This window comes from Eulemur rufifrons, chromosome 6 (assembly GCF_041146395.1).
Source record: "Eulemur rufifrons isolate Redbay chromosome 6, OSU_ERuf_1, whole genome shotgun sequence".
Taxonomy (NCBI): Eukaryota; Metazoa; Chordata; class Mammalia; order Primates; family Lemuridae; genus Eulemur; species Eulemur rufifrons.
In genome coordinates this window covers 95,024,995-95,045,510 of record NC_090988.1, presented here as the reverse complement: position 1 = coordinate 95,045,510, position 20,516 = coordinate 95,024,995, and the positions used below count along the sequence as shown (strand labels likewise).

Sequence of the window (20,516 nt, the reverse complement as noted above, 5' to 3'; positions counted from 1 at the left end):
TGTGTTATGAGAATTAAGTCTCATGTCAACAACCCAATGGGGTAGGTACTCCTCTTTTTGGGGGGGAGGGGTGGGGGGGAAGAGTCTCGCTCTGTTGCCTGGGCTACCCGGGCTAGAGTGCCGTGGCATCAGGCTAGCTCACAGCAACCTCAAATTCCTGGGCTCAAGCAATCCTTCTGCCTCAGCCTCCCAAGTAGCTGGGACTACAGGCATGCGCCACCATGCCCGGCTAAGTTTTCTATATATATTTTTAGCTGTCCATATAATTTCTTTCTATTTTTAGTAGACGGGGTCTTGCTCTTGCTCAGGCTGGTCTCGAACTCCTGAGCTCAAACGATCCGCCCACCTCGGCCTCCCAGAGTGCTAGGATTACAGGCGTGAGCCACAGCGCCCGGCCGTAGGTACTCCTCTTATTCATGCTTTACTGATGGGACACGGAGAGGTTCAGTTACTTGTCCATGGTCACACAGCTATCAGGGGCAGAGCTGGGATTCAAACTCCGGCTTTGTGGATCCTGAGCCCACAGTTGTAAGCATTTACCACACTGCCTCTCAGAACGTGGTGAAAGCTCGGGGCTCTCCTCCCAGGGTGACGTACACACAGACTCACACCCAATCTCAGAGCTCCCAAAGCCCATCCGTGGGGCTCAGTGAGACGAAGCAGTTCTGCTCAAGCAACTGGAGTTGTTGACCATGGATAAGGCTCCAATACAGGTAGTGAGCTCTGCTCCATGGGAGGTATGTAAGCAAAAGCTGGGCTGTCATCTGGCAGCTGGTGCAAAAGAGGCATTTCATACAGATTAATAAAGTGAGTGAATGAATGAGCAGCCCCTGAACACTTTCTCTCCCAGGGACAATGGGAGCCTGCTCACCTTCAGGGGCCAGGAGCAAGGGGAATAAGAACCGTCCTAGATTTTCTAACAAGCAGGGATGAGGAAGCTGGATATCCACGTGTGAAAGAATGAAGATGGATCCTTACCTAGCACCAAATACAAAAACTAACTCAAAATGGATCAAAGACCTAAACGTTAGATCTAAAACTGTAAAACCTTTAGAAGAAAACATAGGGCAAGATCTTCATGATGTTGGATTTGGCAATGATTTCTTGGATATGACACCAAAGGCACAGGCAACAAAATTAAAAATAGACAAATTGGACTTCAAAATTCTTAAAAATTGTGCACACGAAGACAATATCAACAGAGTAAAAAATACAACCCATGGGAGAAACTATTTGCAAATCATATATCTGATAAGGGATTAATATGCAGAATAAATAGAGAACTCCTAAATCTCAACAACAAAAAAACCCCACATAGCCTGATTCAACAATGGGCAAAAGACTTGAACGGATATTTCTCAAAGAAGATAAACACGTGGCCAATAAGCAACGGAAAGATGCTCAACATCGCCAGTCACTAGGGAAAAGAAAACCAAAACCGCAAGATACCACCTCATACCCATTAGGATGGCGATTACATAAAAAAGATGGGAAATAATAAGTATTGGAGAGGATGTGGAGAAATTGGAACCCTTGTGCACAGTTAGTGAAAATGTAAAATGGTGCAGCTGTTGTGGAGAAAACAGTATGGCTGATTCTCAAAAAATTAAAAATAGAATTACCATATGATCCAGCAATTCTGAGTATATGCCCAAAAGAACTGAAAGCAGGGTTTTGAAGAGATGTTTGTACACCCAGGTTCACAGTAGCATTATTCACAACAGCTAAAGCTCGGAAGCAGCCCATGGGTTCGCCATGAATGGATGAGCAAAATGTGGTCTATCCATACAGTGGACTATTATTCAGCCTTAAAAAGGATGGAAATTCTGGCTCCCATTGTCCCTGGGAGGGAAAGTGTTCAGGGGCTGCTCATTCATTCACTCACTTTATTAATAATCTGTATGAAAGAGATGGAGCCATCTCTTTTGCACCATCTGCCAGATGACAGCCTGGCTTTTGCTTACATACCTCCCATGGAGCAGAGCTCACTACAATGTGGATAAACTTTGAGGACACTATGCTAAGTGAAAGGAGCTAGTCATGAAAGGACAAATACTGTGTGATTCCTCTTAGACGGGGTTCCTAGAGCAGTCAAATTCCTAGAGACAGAAAGTAGAACTGTGGTTGCCAGGGGCCGGGGAAGGGGAAATGGGGAGTTAGTGTTTAGTGGGTACAGAGTTCCAGTTTTACAAGATGAAAAGAATTCTGGGGATGGATGGTGGTGATGGTTGCAGAACATTATGAATGTGTTTAATACCACTGGACTGTACGCTTAAAAATGATTAAGATGATACATTTTATGCTATGTGTATTTTACTATGATAAAATAATTGGAAAAAACAGAGCCATCCCTGATAGCTCCAAATCTGTGTGCCTTGAACAGGGGGCACTGGGGTCTGTGGTCCAAGCTCTGCAGGCAGAGTCGGGAAGCAGAGAGAGGCAGGGGTTCCTGGGGGCAGGAATGTGCTCGTGCCCCAGCTCTGGAGAGGGCGAGGATGGCCAGAGGCTGACCCCCACCTCCCAGCACCAGGCTGGTTGGCCCTCAGGAAGGGGTCTGGCACCTGCTTTGGGTAAAAGACAAGAGAAGGGCTTGAGGGAGGCGGTGGCAGGAATTGTACTGGACAGAGCAGGGGTTACCTGGGAGCAGAAAAGGAAACATTCAGGACTTTGGAGTGGGCTGGGGGAGGATGGAGAGAGCGTGGAGCTACTAAGCAGGAGATGGAGAATTCCTGGGAGCTGGGGCATAACCAAGGAGTTGGCCTGCCGTCTCCAAGAAGGGCCGGAGAGGTCTGGGCTGGCCGCCTTTGCCCCCATGGCCCCATGCTCCCCTTTAGGGCGCCTCTCCTGTGTTGCACCTGCTCAGACACCTGGTGTGGACCTAGTGGAGCTGGTGGCCTGGGGTGACCCCCTCTTGGGGACAGAGGTTAAGGTCCTCTGATAGTGGCTCCCACCCCACGCAGCCCCAGCTCCTTTGTCCTCGGTATCTGTGACGTGCCATGTTTTCCCAGGTGAGCACAGCTCTGGACCTGGCTTCCTCAGCCTTTTCTGATCCAATCTGACCTGATCTCGGTCTTGTTTCTTTCAAGTGGTGACCTGAGTCCTGGTTTCCAACCTGTGACTCTGCCACATTTGGCTTTAGGGGAGGGAGGCTGGGGGTGTGGCCGGAGGATATTTGAAGCGCCTGTCCCGGGTCTCCTGTTCCGGACGGGCAGAGCCGGGGCACTCAGCTGCCTGCCCCCCAAAGGACCTGGAGCAGCAGCTTCGAGGGGCTTCACGCCTTGGCCTGGCGTGGGAAGCAAGGCAGCAAATGCAAGTGGAAGGTGTTGCCGTCTTCTTATGGCCACCTCCTGCTTTGTATCCTTGGCCAGGTCCCTGAGTACCAGAGCACTCACGAGCCCCTTGCCTTGTCCATCTCCTTGTTCACTGATTCATTCTTTCATTCCGCACGCCAGGCAGTAGGCTTGATAGAGATGAATCAGCCATGAATTTTGCCTTCAGTGGGTTTACCTCTGAATAGAAGACCCATACTCGTGCTGTAATGTAAAGCAGAAAATGGTAGTAACGGTTAACCAGGGCAAGATACCACAAAGGGGAGAAAAGGGGCAACGTGCTATGGGTCATTCAGGAAAAGGAGCTCCCTTCTAGGGGACATCTGGGAGGCCGCCATGGAGGAGGAGGCATTTGAGCTGAACTCAGCCCAGGAGTGTGTTCCCCCTTCCGGGGGTATCTGATTTTTACAAGGACCTGAGCCTGGCACAGAGGACTGTGGAGAGAGTGGCTGAGCATCAAGCGCTCGGGCTGGCCCTCTGGCATGAGGTTTCAATTGCTGAGATAGGCAGAGGGCTGCTGGGCCTGGCTGGGGGTCCGAAATCACGTTGCTTATGGAGGGGGTGGAGCCCTGGGCCTGCCCCGCTGCCCCAGCCCACGCCCCGTGACTGGCCCAGGTAAGGCTGTGGGCAGGACTTGGCCAATAGGCCCGTATGGGGGTGGTGGACGTGGGGTTCAAGCAAGAGGTGTCTCAGTTTCGATTTCTATGCTGAGAGCTGCGACTTGGGCTGAAACAGCTCGCCCTCCTGCCCTCTGCTGCCCTGGGCCATGTGAACCCTCCGGTGGGCCATGTCCACCCTTGCCTTGGGCCTGGGCACACGCCCTTCCCTTTGCGTGCACGTCTCTCTCAAGACCTGCGGGGCCTGTCAGAGTCCTGCGGAAACAGGCGGCGCACCCAGAGCTTCGAAGAGACATGGCGGAGGGAGGACGTGCAGAGGAGTGGGCAGGGGTAGAAGACCCAAAGGGGTGTTGAGGCGCTGGGGCCAGCAGCAGGGAAGCCAAAGAGGCCGGGGAAGGGAGCTGCGCTGCCCGAACCTGGCTTGAGCTGGGGCTGGAGGCAGAGGGCACGGAGCCGCGGGGTCAGCCTCCGGGCTCAGAGCAGGGCAGATCGCGGCAGAAAGCATGGGGGTCGGAACAAGAAGAGCCTCCTGCTAATGCTACCTACCCTCACATCCGTCCCTCCCTCCAGCCCTGCGGCTGCCTTGTCCCCCAGTCCCCAGCAGATGGCGCCCGACCACCCACAGCAGACTGTGAGCTCCAGGCCGGAACCAGTCTCACCATCCTTGCGCTGCGTCACCTGCCCTGGCCTGGCAGGCAGCACGGAGCAACTGGTAGGTAGAAATGGCCAGGGGAGCTGAGACGCGGAAGTCAGGCCTGCGTTCAAATCCTGCTCCCACATCAGTGACCTTGAGCAGTCTTTCTGTGAGCATGAGTGTCCTCATTTATAAAGACCGGCGATCGTGCCTAACCTGTTGGGCCATTGACCAGAATAAATAGGTGCATAGTAGGCAACAGAAAAATGCAGGGCCCTTCTCTCCTCATTTTTGTTGTGGGAAGGGAGAAAGTGTGACCTTTTTATTGCCGAAGCAGTAGAACAATATGAGAAACGAAATCACGGATGCCTTCCGCTTCCTAATGTATTTGCCTTTTTGTAGGAAGCTGTATTTTCCATTGGCAGGAAGTTGTTTAAATTTTTTTTTAACTTTTTATTTTGAAAATATTTTAAGGCTGGGTACGGTGGTCCATGCCTGTAATCCTAGCACTTTGGGAGGCCGAGGTGGGAGGATCTATTGGGCCCAGGAGTTCGGTATCAGCCTGAGCAACATAGCAAGACCCTGTCTCTACAGAAAATTTTAAACAATTAGGTGGGTGTGGTGGTGCACAACTGTAGTCCGAGCTACTCGGGAGGCTGGGGAAGGAGGATCGCTTGAGCCCATGAGTTTGAGGTTGCAGTGAGCTATGTTGACACCACTGCACTCTAGCCTGGGTAACAGTGAGACCCTCTCTCAAAAATAAATACATACATAAATAAATAAAATTTTAGATCCACAGAAAAGTTGCAAGAATGGGGCAACAAATTTCTATATACACTTCACCCAGATTCACTTATCATTGACATCCTACCATATTCACTCTCTTTCTCTCTCTCTCCACACGCGCGCGCACACACACACACACACACACACAATTTTGGTGGGATGATTTGAGTCAATTGCAGACATCCTGACCCCTTGCTCCTAAATCCTTAGTGTGTATCTCCAAAGACATTTGCTTAGACGGGCAATGTCACGGTGATCCCATGCAGGGACTCTAACACTGACAACAATACTATTACTTAACACACAGCACATATTCACATTTCACCAGTTGTCCTAAAATTAATTGTCTTCACTATAGCCCAAGAAGGAAGAGACTATTCTGTCCTGTGATTTTTTTTTTTAGTTTATATAATTTTACAGCTTTATTGAAATGTATTTTATATATCATACATTCTACCATTTAAGGTGTGCAGTTCTGTGGTCTTTAGTATGTTTGCAGAATCGTACAACCAAAACCATGATTTTTTGTGTGTGACTTTTAATTTTCTGACGGAGGGTTGTACATTATTTTTGGTTGCCAGGTTTCTTGAGTTTCCTTCGGTCTTGAACAGACCCTCAAAAGCCTGCCTTTTTTGTTCTGGACTGACATTTTTGAAGAGTACAGGCCAGTTTTGCAAAATGTCCCTCAATTTGGGCTTATGTGATGTTTCCTTATGGTTAGCGTGAGTCTATCTGCTTTTTAGCAGGAATATCACGGAAGTGATATGTGTGCCTCTCGGTGCATCATATCGGGAGGCACCTAGTGTTGACTTGTCCCATTAGTGGTGACAGTAGCTTTGGTAATTTCCCTGCTGTTAGAATATAGGTTGGTTTCCAAGTTTCACGGGTATAGATTGATTCCCTGGGAGAATCTTTATAGCTAATAAATAATTTACGACTACTAATAATAAATATAATATTTATTTATTTGGGGTATATTTGTCAAAGTGGGATTCGCAGGTCTAAAGGTAGGAGAGTTTATATGACAGTGGTTTCATGTCACTAAAGAGCTGTTCAAGTAGGTGGGACCAGTGGGTAGGTCCGAGACATGCAGAGAGTATGTGTGTAATATCCATCTTGGCCACTAGGTGTCAGTCCTCCACTGACCCTTTGCTCCTGGAGGACCTTTTTCCCTGGGAGACAATTCACTCCAGCAGAAACCCAGGTCAGCCCAGCAAAGGTAAGGTCTTCTCTCTGTTGGAGGTCTTTCACTTTCTTTTATAAAATAATGCTTAGCTTTCCCCCGATCTTAAAAGCAATCACTGAAAAAAACTAAGAGAAATATAAGAAGAGAGGAAAAATTGCCCATAGAGCTACCTTCTGGAGATAATGGCTATTATAGCTTTCGATTAACTGTTAACCTTTTGGTCCTTGATATATATTTGAAACAGTAACAGTTTATGCTACTATGTGACTGGCACCGTTCTAAAGGTTTTATCCGATTAATCCATTTAGTCTTAACTACAGCCCAAGAAGGAAGGGGCTGTAGTTCTTTCCTGGGATTTTTTTTTTTAGTTTATATTAATATAATTTTACAGCTTTATTGAGATGCATTTCACATATCATGCATTCTCCCATTTAAGGTGTACAGTTCAGTGGTCTTTATTATGTTCACGGAATTGTACAAATAACACCATGATTTAATTTCAGAACCTTTTCAATACCCCAGAAAGCAATTCCGTTCTTATGAGCATTCCTGCTCTTGTCCTGACTGGAAGGGACTCTTCTTATTCCAAATTTACAGAACAGGAAACAGATGTCCAGAAGTGAACTGTTCCAAGGTCGTGTGACTTGTCAGAGCTGGGGTTTGAACTCAGTCAGAAAGGCTCTGGGACTTGCATGCCTGGCCGCCATGCCTTACTGTCTTCTGTGCACGTAGCAAGCCTGGGGTCATGCCATCCTGTACTCTATTCGTTTCTCTTAACAGCATATTTCTCATGACATTAAATATTCCCCCAAGACCTGACGTAAGATGGCAGGCAGCATGAAGTTCTATCTGTGCTGTGGACATTCCGTGTTTAACAGACATTGGGAGGTTCCAGACTTTCCCTTGTGTGGGAGACTCTGAAGATTACATCCTTGCTCATTCATGTCTGTGGGCATTTCTGACCATTGTTTTAGCATAAATCTTGGAAGCAAAATTGCTGGGACAAAGACTATACATATTTTAAGGACAAATCATCTCCAAAAAATCGTACCAATTTATACTCTTACAAGAAGTGTTCAACAGCCATCTTTTTTCCCCCCAAATAAATGTGTTTTATTTCTTAATATGCTTTAATGCTTTTTTCATGTTACCAAAATTATAACTGCAGGCTAATGTTATCACGTAGAACTAAGGACACTTACTCAACACAAGCTACTGATAGAAGTTATTGTCAGTTGCTCCAATTTCTTCTCACTTTTTGGGAAACAGCGTAAAAATAACGAGAAGAATAGAATGAGATTCTTTACAGAAGCTCTGAAACGAATCCCAGGTAACATGCATTAATAACAAAAGCCTCTCTAACTGAGGGACTCTGATGCAAAACCAGAAGTGGGAATCATTTAACCCAATTCTCTTGTTGAGGTCCCATACAACACAGGGATACCACAACTCTAAAAAGTTTTAAAGAGAAGAAGTTTAGATTTGGTAAGAGCTGTCTTTTCCTCCACAGTCTCTGTCACCAAAGGCAATAAATCTGTTTGGCCTGCAATTGGTAAAGGACAAAAGTGGAGGGGGCAGATTTTTGCTATGAATATCAGAATGCATCCTCATGTTGGTGGCATGAGTCATAAGTATAGGGCCCCAAGGGGCCTGGTTCATTAATAGACACCAGCTCCAGCCTAGGCCTCGGGCACATTTAGGGGAGCAAACCGTGATCTTCTGTGGTTGATATAATTGAAATAAGCCATGTTGACACCAGATGTGTCTCCTGCCCGAGGGGCAGCAGTGTGCTCTAGTGGGAGCACTTACAATTCACTCACTCATTTATTTATATTTGTTTATTTATTTAGTTTTTGAGACAAGGTCTCGCTCTGTTGCCTGGGCTAGAGTGCAGTGGTGTCATCAGAGGTCACTGCAACCTCAAACTCCTGGGCTCAAGTGATCCTCCTGCCTCAGCCTCCAGAGTAGCTGGGACTACAGGCCTGCGCCACCATGTCTAGCTAATTTTTAAATTTTTTGTAGAGATGGGGTCTCGGTCTTGCTCAGGCTGGTCTTGAACTCCTGGCCTCAAGCGATCCTCCCGCCTCGGCCTCCCAGAGTGCTAGGATTACATGGGTGAGCCACCGTGCCTGGGCTTCATTCATTTATTCAGCATGTATTTCCAGAGGGACTGCTATGTGCCCGACACCAGGTGCTGGAGCCAGACAGATCTGAGGCGGCTTCCCTCATCTGGGGGGACAACATTAACCACCTTGCAGGGAGTCGGGGGAGACAATGAAATAATGTATGGAAAGCCCTCAATAAATCAGTTGGAGCTATTTTCTTACTCTTATTGGTGGTTTCTGACCAAGAGAAATGTCGCCTATGGTTCCATGAAGACCTAGTTGGAAAATGACTTTTACAAACCTGAGTCTCCATGAAGCCCAGTTTGTATTTACTGGTTGTTGAAAAACAAAACCACTCTGGTCTCACCCTTTCCTTGCCCTTAACACTATACACAATCCTGCGCCGTCCTAAAGGGATGGCGTCCGCACAGCGGTGCACAAACAGTGGGTGTGCACATAGGCAGGAACTGCAGGGCTTTGGGGTGTGTTTTAGGGGGTGGTGGCAAGAGGGGGCTGCTAGTCTTTGGGGGAACCCTGGGAGGCATGTTTCCAAGGCGGACCTGCCTAGGAGTGGAGTTTGTTGAAGTCCCCGAAGATGATATCTCAGTGGTGAGGGATGTGGGATGTGGGGATGGGGTCCAGGGACAGATGATCTCTGGGACTGTCACAGGGAGGACACCCTTTCATTTGCGGGATGGCCTGGACAGAGGTAGGACATCAGACCAGGTGGCCCTTCACGGTCCTTTCTAGCCTGAGGGTCCCCTGAAATCAGGAAGGTGTCCTTTTGTGACCTGGTGTTTGCACACACACTGCCTCTGTGGCCTGGGGTGGCCTTCCTCCTCCAGAGCTGGGAAATTCCTGGTTGTGACTCAAGACTGAGCTCCACGTCACCCCTCCTGGAAACCTTTTCCTGGCTCCCTGGAGACAGCGCATTGCTCGTTTGGCGACCTCCCGACCTCCCGGCACCTCTGTGGGTCCCCATCAGGCCCTCACTGTTGAGTGTTAGAATTCGTCTCTTTATCTGTCCTCGTGACACAATGGCCAGCCCTCTGCCCCAGGGGTCCACCGCAGTATCCGGCACATGGTGGGTGGTCAGTAAATGTGTGCTGAACGACAGGATGACGAAGGAAGGAAGGCAACATCACTCTTGCTGATGTTTGTCCCACCGGAGTAAAGGGTATTACTGTGCATTGAGTTGGGCGTTATTTTCTGTTTTATTTATTCTTCCTGCTCCTTCTTCCACCTGGGCTCCCCGCCCTCTGCCTTTGACCTCTGCTGCCCTCATCCTGGGCCGCTGCCTGGGCTCTCCAAGTGGGAGGAAGCGATGCCGCCACCCCAAACTTCCCTAACCCTGGCAGCTCAAACCAAGTGGTTTCGTGACTGTGCCCGGTGGAAGCTCAGGGTGCCATGCTCTGGAAGGCTGGGGGCTTTGTCTCCCTTGGTGCCCTTCCATATGACAGACCCCCTCCCCAAGACAGTCTCTGAGGCCAAGGGAAGGGCCGTGCTGGGTGTCTGTGGGGTGGGAACGGCCAAGGAGTCCCTGTGAAAAGCAGGACTGGAACGGACATTGCAGCTGCAGGTGGCAGAGAGCTGGTGGCCCAGGCCCTGTGCCTGCCTTGTGGGGAGCCAGGGTGGAGCCACCCCCATGTGAAGGGCCTTACCCAGAGCCCACCTTGAGCAGAAGGCCACTGTCAAAGGCCCTTTGAAGGTGGGAAGAAGAGAATCTGTTTTTAATTATCCTTCACCGTCCTTCTGCATAAAGCGGTGGCAAACGTGGGTGGGGCAGTCACAGACTGTTCCACCTGTCTACAGCACCCCTCTGCCACTCCTTTTGGGGCCTGCTCCTGCCTAGCTCCAGCCACGTGGTTCTAGAGGAAGCTGTCAATCACCTCCAGGTCCCAGGCCAGGCCAATCATGGTACCCTCTTCCCGGGCCATGATGCTCTGTCCAGGGCTGAACACATGACCTGAGGGGAACCAATCAGAGTCCTCCCCGGTGTGCCCTGGTGTTCTCTGAGCTTCTTTCTGGTTAGGTGCCTTAAGGACACAAAGCCCTGGGGTGGGCAGCGGCAAAGTCTTCCACCATGGGCAGAAGCCTGGGAAAAGAAAGCCATCAGGCGAAGAGAATCGGAGATGAAACAAGGAAAGGAGGGAGGTAAACAGTGAGTGGATGGTTTGTGACTTCTTGGGTCCAGTCACCAAGATCTCTGGACCTGGTCTGGTTCTTGCAACTGCCCCGGAATCCTGCCCTGATAAGCCTCCCTTTTCCTTCCAGCCAGCTGGGTCTGGCTCCTCTCCCTTGTGGCCTGGACTTGACCTAGAGTCCTGCTTCGTTGCGATGTGCCTTCCCGGCCCAAGCAGACCATGACTGTTAGCACCATTGAGAAGAAAATCTTTTATTCTCCACTGAGATTAGGGCTTTGCAGAGCACCACACACAGCTCAAGTCACCCCCGGCCCCGGGCGAGCAGCCCCCGCGGAGGAGTGTTGGAGTTTGTGTTTGGGGGGGGCCTGGCAGCTTTCTGGAGAAGTTACAGCGATGCTGTCGCAGGAGCCAGGCCAATCATGTTGTTCGCCCGATCGAAAACGCTGAAATACAGCCTCAGGAAAACGTCTCCCAAGATCCAGGTGTTTGTTTCTGGCGATTTGCTGTGGAAACTTTCGAAGTTGGTGTAGCAGGTGCCTGCGCGGGACTGGAGAAGACCACGGAGACACGCAGCGGTCAGCCTGCGTCCTCGCCTGCTGCCCCTTCCGTATCCAGTCCTGGTGGCTTCTCAGCTTGGTGTCCCTCCTCTGCCAGGGGCCCAGGGGCTCTCTCTCAGGGGGTGGGGGGGGAGCAGCTGCCCACCCAGGACCCAGAGCCGCTGTGTTCCCCACACACTCGGCCGTGTCTCTCCATCCGACCCTCGTTTGCGCTGTTCCCCTGTGAGAATGCCTTTCCTTCTCCTCTTCCCCCCTCATCCTTCAAGGCTCAGCCCCAGCACCCCAGCCCATCCCAGGGCAGCCTTGCTGGACCCAGGCTTGGCCTCCTCAGCCACTCCAGGCTGGGACAGGAGACTTTCCTCGGTGGTTCCCTGGTCCCAGCTGCGCCCCCAGCCCCCTACCATGGTGGCTCACCCGGTCTGCCAGCTCCTCTGCCCCGGGCTGCCCAGCTCCCCAGGGTGCCATCTGAGTGCAGCCCGGTGTAGACCTGCCCCTAAGCCAAGCAGGCCTCTTCCGACCTCTGCGAGGCTGGAGCTTAGGGTTGTTTAGATTCCCTCTTTCCTCACAGCTTTCTTCTAACCAATTCAGCCTCCCTGACTCCCATGGGCCTCAAATACATGGCAGGTACTGTGTGGTCCCCGAGTGTCCTTCCTCGTGTCAACCTCCTGAGCACCCCACAGAGGGAGGGGCTGTTACCCTACTTTGCAGAGGAGGGAACTGGGCCTCAGCAAGGTGAAGTGTGGCCTGAGACTAGGGGGACCATATAAGTTATCATCCAAACCAGGACAGTTTGGAGAAGGGAAGGGAGCACTGTGAGTAACTGTGGTGGGACAACACACTGGGACTGTCCCCAGCCAACCCTGTCTGTCACTATTCCTTTGGCATATTCCAAGCATTTCTGTAGCCGACGTCCCGAGTTCCGCCTTTGGAGTGTCCTGGTTGAGCTGAAGCTCCTTGGGGCAGATGCTCTTCCTGTCCCTCCCACCCTGTTCCAAGCACCGTGCCAGCATGGGGGGATTATTGCTCAACGTCTATCGGAGGTGTTGGGTGTCCCAGACTGCCCCCGCCAAGCAGGAGTTTGTTGTGGGGGCTGGGCAGGGTCTGCAATGGCTCAGCTTGGCCTCCGGGGGGCCCCCTCCTCCCGCAGCCCAACCGTTCCTGGGAGTCCTGGGATGTGAGGACCAGCCCGGGGCTGGGCACCTCACCTTCCGGGTGTAGGCACTGGCTGGCACTGGGTAGCTGATGCCGTTGATGACGAAGGCGATGTTAGGCAGGGTGTCAATGGTGTCACAGTGGACTCTGTACTGTCGGGGAGAGAGGAGAGAAGGTTGGCCCACCTGGCCCATCAGTGCACGGAGGCCCCGGGTGACCTCTGGCAAGACCCTTTACCTCGCCTCCGTAGGAATACAGGGCACGGAGCTTGTGATTGATGTCGGCGACAGAGGTAGGCGGGCCGGTCAGCATGGAGGTCCCGGTATCAATAATGGCCTGGCAGCCGCCTTTGCACGCGATAACCGTCCCATTCAGGGTGATGCTGAGACGGGGCAAAGCAGACACCAGGGTCACTCTACAGCCTCCCTCCATCCTGCCCCTCCCTGGCTGTCCCCAGAGCAGCCCTTCAGCTCGTGTCCCCACTCTCTGTTTCCCCTTGCACTGGACACACTGACCTTCTGTGACTTCCTTTTGGTTCTTGAATGCTCCAACCTGTTTCTTGCCTCAGGGCCTTTGCACATGCTGGCCTCCCTTTCTAGAACTGCCCTTACCCCCTCTGTCTGGATAATTTCTGCTCATCCTTTAGGTTCCGGCTTAATTGTCACTTTTCCAGGGAAGTAGATCCGGCTCCTCTCTTCGCCTCCCTCGTCATCCTCTTGCTCGTTTCTAGCAGGTACCCAAGTGGGGACTCATCATTCTGTGACTCACTGGTTCATACCCTGCTGCCCTACTGGATGGTGAGGACTGTAGGAGCAGGCTGTGTCCTCAGTGCTTCCACTCAGGTGTCCGGCGCACAGTGGATGCTCTGCGTTTGTTTGTTGAATGAATGAACGAGGGAAACTGGAGACCTGTATCCGGTATCTGACCAATCTCGGGGCCCCAGAGTGAAGCAGGAGGCCTTCTCAGAGAGCAGATGCTCCGAGTGGTGGGAAGGGTGTGCAGGCTGCTCCGGAAGAGGTTGACTCCCAGGAGTCCCAGCTCGGATGCTGAGGCCCGTGGCCCAGGCAATGCCTAAGGCAGCCCGAGGGGCTACAGATGCCTCCAAAGGACATTGTAAGCTTTTGCCAGTGGCATCACACGGAATCCAGGTGGTTACTGTCTCTGTGTTCCCTGGCATTCCAGGACTCCCTGATTCTCTGATTCTCTGTCATAGTCCCTGACCTCACGGTATGCTGAGGATGGGAGTTGGGCGGGGACTGCCTTTTTGTGTGATTCTCTTTCAGTTTGAGAATAAGGCAGACCTCTCTCCGTTGCTGGGCATCTTCTCCCTGGGTTGACCAACCTTCCGGGTTTGCCTAGGACTTCCTCTGTTTTCAAACTGAAAGTCCTGCATACTGGAAGCCTCCTTGGTCCCAGGTAAACCAGGACAGTTGGTCACTTACCGTGCCTCTGTTTGGCCCGGTGGGTTTCTCCCTGATGCTCAGACCACCCTTCCTGCCCACATCACAGCACGCCAGGCCCCCTACACTGCATGGCCTCTTCCAGGGATCCCAGCTTCCCAGCCCTGTGGGGCTGCCCCGCTCCTTCTCTTAGTGCCCAGGACTCAGACCTGATCTGTCTTCTCTCATCAAGACCCTGGTCAGGAGGCCGGGAGGGATTAGGAGCCACAGGTGCACTGTGTGTGCAGGTGTCTGCGTGGCTGTTTCCGTGCGTGGCGTGGCTGTGTGTGTGTATGTCTCGTGACTGCATGAGTTTGTATGTGTCTGTGACTGTTTATCTGTGTAGCTATGTGTACATGTGTGTTTGCGTGTCTGTGCATGCACGTGCATGTGTGTCTGTGCGTCCATGTGTGTGCACGTGTGGGGGAGTGTGTGGCATCACTTGGGGCAGGAATCAGAGGCAGGGGCTTACCTGTCCATGGCTACCTGCCAGTAGAGGGGTTGGGACACTGGCACCCAGTTAAGCTCCCCGGCGTAGTAGGAGGGGTCCACCCCGCCGAGCATCAGCACACTGCCTCTCTCTTTCCTGCTGCGGAGGAAGAAGAGGAAGGGCCCATTGCCATGAATACTGGGTAGCATTCTTCAGGCTCAGCGACACACCGGGCGCTGCCTAGGGGTTTGCTATCGTTGCTCACCCAATCCACACACTCACACAGCCTAGGGAGCAGGCGCTGCTACGATCTCCATTTTATGGATGGGGAGGTTGAGGCAAAGAGAGGTTGAATACCTGCCCAGGGCCGGTCACACGGCTAGTGAGTAGCAAAGCTGAACTTTGAACCAGTCTGGCTTCTGACCTGGGCTCCGACCACCCCACTCTTCTGAGAAGGGCCAGGTCCCCTCCAGCAATCAGAGCAGACTCTAAGTTGCAGTTAGAGGATCCGTGGCGAGGGACGTCTGACCTCCACCTTGTGCAGCCTGTCATTTTCTAGAAAAACCTAGGCCCGAGGGGGACCAAGGGTCGTGTGTTCAGGCTCACACAGGGCTGGCATCATGGGCCTGCGACCTATGCCATCCACAGGGCCCTGTGCCTCTGCTGTTGCTGTTTTGAAATTCGTAATACTTTTTGAACAAGGGTCCCCACATTTTCATTTGCACTCGGCCCTGCAAATTACGTGGCTGCTCCTGGGCTCAGGGTAAAATCTTAGTGTGGGAGGAACATCCCTGCAGACCCCTCTCCTCCCACACGGAATCCATCAGCATTCCTGTCGTCTCTCCCTGCAACCCCAGCCTGCCTCCCCACGGCGCTTCCTTTCCCCGGGGTCCGGCCGCCACCCTTTCTCTTCCCTGGCCTCCAATCCGTCCAGTCACCCTCCAGCGGGCACCCAGGGTGAGCTTTCAAAAACGGAAGTCGGATCCTGTCTCTTCCCTGCTTAGCCCCCTGCCAGAGGTCTCTGCTCCTGCTTAGGACAAAGCCCCAGGGCGGCATGGTCCCTGCCTCCCCCTCCAGGGCTCCAGCCACGAGGGTGCCCTGGCGGGTCCTGGTGCCGCAGCTCTGCACTCGCGTGCGGTTCTCCTCTGGGCTCTGCGCTCGCGCTTCCCCACGCCTGGCTCGCAGAGTCTCAAACCTGGCTCTTTCCCATGGCAGAGGGCCCGGCTCAGAGTGCCCTCTCCCCGCCGCCCAGCTCAGAACTCACCCTCACCCCTGCCTGTTCTGTCAGCCTGATTTATTGCTTTCACAGAACCAGTTACTGTCTGGAATTGTCTTTTTCCTTTATTTATTTACTTATTTCGTGTCTGCCTTCTCTACTTGCCTGTCTGCTTCAGGTGTACAGAGCGGTACCCAGCACATAGTAGGTGCCCAATTATCTCCTTTGATTGGATGCAAGTGTTCCTGAGGCTTAGCGAGTTCAAACCACCTGCTTACAGTCAGGGTTTGGAGCCGGGCTTTGAATCCAGGGCCCCTAGAGCTACAGCCTCAACCACCACACCCTCCTGCCTCCTGCATGACTCTATGGGGCCAATCGCTGCCTTTGTGGGCAAGACATGGTCTGTCAATAGGGTCCTCCTCTTGTCTGTGCTCCACCCCTCTCCCCACCCCCTACCAGATCCTAAGCCAGTCAGGGGACTGCAGCTTTTCTTTACCGAGCCCAGTGAGGGGAAACTTGCTGATGGATTCACCACCTGCCATGAGGGAGAGCCCTGAGGGCTGGGTTTGAGTCCTGCCACTACCAATACCCGACTGGGAAACCTTGTGCAAACCCCTCTCTGAGCCTATTTCCTCATCCATTGAACGACGGGACTGGACGACAGGGGTCAGCAAACTTTTCCTGTAAAGGGCTTTGCGGGCTGCACAATCTCTATTGCACTGCTCAACGCTGCCGCTGTACGTAAAAGTAGCCACAAACAACACGTAAAGGAGTGAACACGGTTGTGTTCCAATAAAACTTTGTTTTTAAACACGGGTGATGGGCCAGATTTGGCCCCCAGGCTATAGTTTGCTGACCCCTGGACTAGACTATCTCCAAGGAAACTTCTGGGTCAGATACTCTATAATTTTCATGCAACCAAAAGTATGTTAGAGCTGAATTGAAGAAAGGGCTTGTCTAGTTCACTTACCTGCTCAAGTAGACAGCAAAGACGTTCTCAGAAAGGAGGCCTTTTTCCCACAGGTTGTCAAAGACAGGGGTGGTTCCTCTAATGGCAAGGCCAGGGTAGCCCAGTCCCAAGATGCCATCAAAGACTGAAAAATCCATGAAATTGCCATGCATTTTACGGCTCAGGCCAAGGGCCTGGTTTTCGTCCACAAGGCCCCCGATCTGTGGGAGAGGAGGATGTTCCCGTGTAAACGTTTGGGGGCGGGGCTGGGGCTGGACTGGGGGGAAGTGGGTGAGGAGATGCCACTAGCACCACGGTCAGGTCCTCAGATGACCACGACCAGCAAGAACAAGAGTGTGGGTTCCGCGTGGGCCGTGCTGCTGATTCTGACAACACCCCCCCTCATGCCACCTGGAGTTAGTCTAATAGGCCTGATCCCCTTTTCCTAGGCGGGGAAACTGAGGCTCTGAGTGTGACCAAGCGGCTCGCACTTGAGGAACCATTAGAGAGAGTAAAGTCATCTTCTTTTTGGTGTCACCAGGGTCTAAGGACAGGAATGGAGGAACCCCAAAAGTGGTCTTTTCTGCACCCACTAGGGAAACGGTTGCCCATGATACCATGTCGCCGCCAGGGTTCTTAGAAAGTTCTGCCTGGGAAACTGTGTGTGTGTGTGTGTGTGTGTGTGTATACTTCAGCACTTTGGCGGAGGGAGTCCCCCAGTTTCCTTAGAGTCTCAAAGGTCTCCGAGGCTTGCAAGGGTTAGAAGCCATTTGTCAGGCAGGGCCCTTCTGAACCTGTGGCCACCCCCTTTCCCTGCCTGGGCCAGAGGCCACAGACTGGGGCCCCACACCTGCGTGGGTCCTGATCCCCACCCCAGCTCTGCCACTTGCCAGCTGTGTGACCTTGGTCAAGGCTCGTACTCTCTCTGTTCCTTCCTCTGTAAAGTGGGGATGTCAGCAGTGCCTGCCACGTGGGGGCTGCTGGGGGATGAAACAGGCAACTACCGTGGCGCACAGTGCCTGACACGGCGTGAGAGCGTGAAAGCGGGTGGGTTTGCCCACCTCTCTTCCTGCTCCCAGCCAAGTCAGCCTCGTGCTAACTACGGGGAAGGGAGCTGCAATTTGTGCCTCCTCCACCCAGGCAGCTCCAGTGGATGCTCCTGCTGTCTGGGGTCAGCTTCCTGGAGGAGTCTGCATGCCAGCAGCGGCACTCCCTCCCCGGGGACACAGCCCCACAGGGGGGGTGGCCTGCCGGTGGCGGACTTTGGGAAAGACAGGTACTCCCTGCTGACCCTGCAACTGGACCGGGGAGTGGTGGTCACACCTAGGGCCAGCCCTGCCTCCACCTCTGGTCCCCATGTTACCCGAACAGTGTCATAGCCAACATGTCCCGATATCTGCCCGGAGCCGTAGGCGATGTTCATGTGCCGTCCCGAGGGCCGGAACGTGGAAGATAGCTGAGGCTTGAAGATGTGGTGGCCACCTGCGGACACAGGGGTGGGTGTCCATCGGGTGCTGAGGATGGAGGGGGCGGGGGGGCACGAGATGGGGGCAGGGGACACTCACCGCAGGGCATGCTGTTGCAATAGGTGGAGGGCACCCACAAGTCAGCAGAGCCTGTGTCAAGGATGACCCTGAACTCCTGAGGGGGCGTTCCGATGGTGATGATGCCAACGTAGGCCATCTGCCAGGGCCAGAGAGGGGTTACGGCAGGCCTGGCCGCCCTGGCCATCCCCTGGTTCCCAGGGTGCCTGCCTTCATTGGGTGTCCCCATGCGTCCTGAAATCACTTTCCAACTGCTCTACCCCTGCTCAAGCCAATGCCTTCACTCGAGAAGCCCTCCAGCCTTCCCTGCAGCTCTCCAAATCCTTTCCACCCTGGAAGGCCCAGCCTGAGTGCCTCCTCCTCCAGGAAGCCCTCCTAAAGTCACCAAGGCCACTGTGCTGTTTCCTGCCTCCAAACTCAAATCACATAATCTCAATACCACAGAGTTGGCCCTTTTATTTGACATTTATTTACTCTTTGCCTGTTTCTCTGGCTGGGGTACAGGTTCTTGAAGACGAGACGGGGCCTTTGGTTATCAGTGACAATGACCATATTGTTAGTGTATCATAGCCTCCCACACCACAGGGCTCAGTAGCTTTTATTAGTGTGATTCTTGGGGCTGAAGAGGCTGAACTTCTCTAGCCAGGGCATCAAACTGGATTTGCACTTGGTTTTGTTGTCATTTGATCAGACATGGCTCACCCTTCAATGCGGCTCTGTTGGCTTAGTGATCCACTTAGTTCAGACAGAGCAAAAATACCCCAACCAAGCACCACTGTGGCTCACAGGTGCCCAGTGACATGTCATTGGCACAGAAATGGAGGTTTACCTGCCATCTGGTCATTGCTGCAGGGCCCAATCAATGCACAGCAACAACGGAGGGTACGAGTGCCTTCTTCCCTGGGCATGGGTCCCTGTCCCCAGTGTTTCTGCCTGCAGGAGCCCCAGCCCTAACCTGCCGGCTCACACCCCCAGCTGAGCCCCCGTGCCCGGCAGGAGCCCTAGGGGGCGCTCTGGAGCTCCATCCTCCCCGCATACTCACGTCCAGGTAGTTCCTCATGGGCTCCAAAGCCAGTTCCCGGTGCTGATGATATTTGCTAAGAAACCTGGCGGGGTTGAAAGGATACTTCTCAAGGTAGTCTCTCAGCGTGTCGTTTTCCCGGAGGTTTTCTCGAATGGATTTGACCTTCGTCAGAGGGATTCTTTAACAGAGCATTGGGAAGGGAAACAAGTAAGGGACGCAGTCGGCTGCCCCTTCCTACAATGTGACTGTCACACCCTGCTTTATAACTGTGCCTTGCCTTTTCCGAGCATTTTAACGAGTGCTATCTTATGATCAGGACAGGCCATCTGACACAATGGAAAGACAGTGGCTCTAGGTTTGAATCCAGGTTCTGTTGTATAATCTTGGGCAAGTCATATGACTTTTCTGAGCCTCAGTTTCCCTACCTGTAAAAAAGGTGGAATGATAATACTCCCCTCACATAGAATGTTTGGAGGTATTAAGTGAGATGGCGCATACAATGCACCTGCCCTGTCGTAGGTCTCGACAGTGACAGCCATTACCACTGCTATTGCCATCTCAGTGCAACCTTCTCAAAGCAGCCCTGGGAGGGAGGTACAGTGGGGATCATTATCCTTTCGTTACAGGTGAGGAATATGAAATGCAGGTAGGTCGTGACTTGGCTGTGGTCACACTGCTCATCAGTGACAAAGCTGGGCCTAGATGTGGCCCTTCTGATCTCACTAGGGTTCAACCAGAAGAGAGGGCCAAGAGAGGAAGCCAGGACATGAGAAAACTCAAGGATGATGAGGTGGGGGATAAATCAGGGAAATGAAGAGGGTAGAGAAACAGAATGAGTTGAAACAGAAAGAAACAGAGTTCTGCATACACAGAGACACCAAAAGAGACAGAGAGATAAAGGAGAGAGATGCAGAAATAGAGATGTAGCCACAGAGACACATACACAAGGAAACAGAGAGGGGAGAGAGCGGAGAGAAGGCCTAGAAAAGTATGCAGAAGACACACTGTTCCTAGATGGGACTACTATACAGCTGCACAGGTTGTGCACTGAACAATTCTGGGGAGTGCCATTCACATAGCTTATGGTGTGACTGGTGCCCCTGGAGTTGTGCAACCCCTCAGGCCTACCGCAAGATCCCGGGGTCCTACAGTGCACATGGCAAACTACACATCAATAAGTGGAGACTTGAACTTAATGAGCATCAGAGAATAAGTTTCCTTCTTCACTCCTGCATTGGAAGGAGAATAAGGGTGAGAGAATAAGAGGGCAAGAAACTGTCTAGAAAGAGAGCTGTTGCCACTTGTCCCATAGCTTACCTGACCAAGCATTCTGAGAGGGCCACCAGCCCGAGGACCCCAAGCCACTTCATGCTTCCTTCCTTTACAGCACTCAGGAAAGAGAAA

The 20,516-nt window shown here is 52.4% G+C and overlaps 1 protein-coding gene across 1 annotated transcript; it reads right to left on the bottom strand.

Annotated features, from left to right (window-relative positions):
- Positions 1 to 10,525: 10,525 nt before the first annotated feature.
- On the bottom strand, positions 10,526 to 20,482 carry LOC138385018 (pepsin F-like). The gene is made up of 10 exons (XM_069470653.1): positions 20,430 to 20,482; positions 19,131 to 19,290; positions 18,110 to 18,227; positions 17,908 to 18,026; positions 16,566 to 16,765; positions 14,422 to 14,538; positions 12,748 to 12,892; positions 12,564 to 12,662; positions 11,216 to 11,348; positions 10,526 to 10,623 (listed from the first exon to the last, which is right to left on the bottom strand). The coding sequence occupies exons 1-10, from the start codon at positions 20,480 to 20,482 to the stop codon at positions 10,526 to 10,528; spliced, it is 1,242 nt and encodes a 413-aa protein (XP_069326754.1).
- Positions 20,483 to 20,516: the final 34 nt, after the last annotated feature.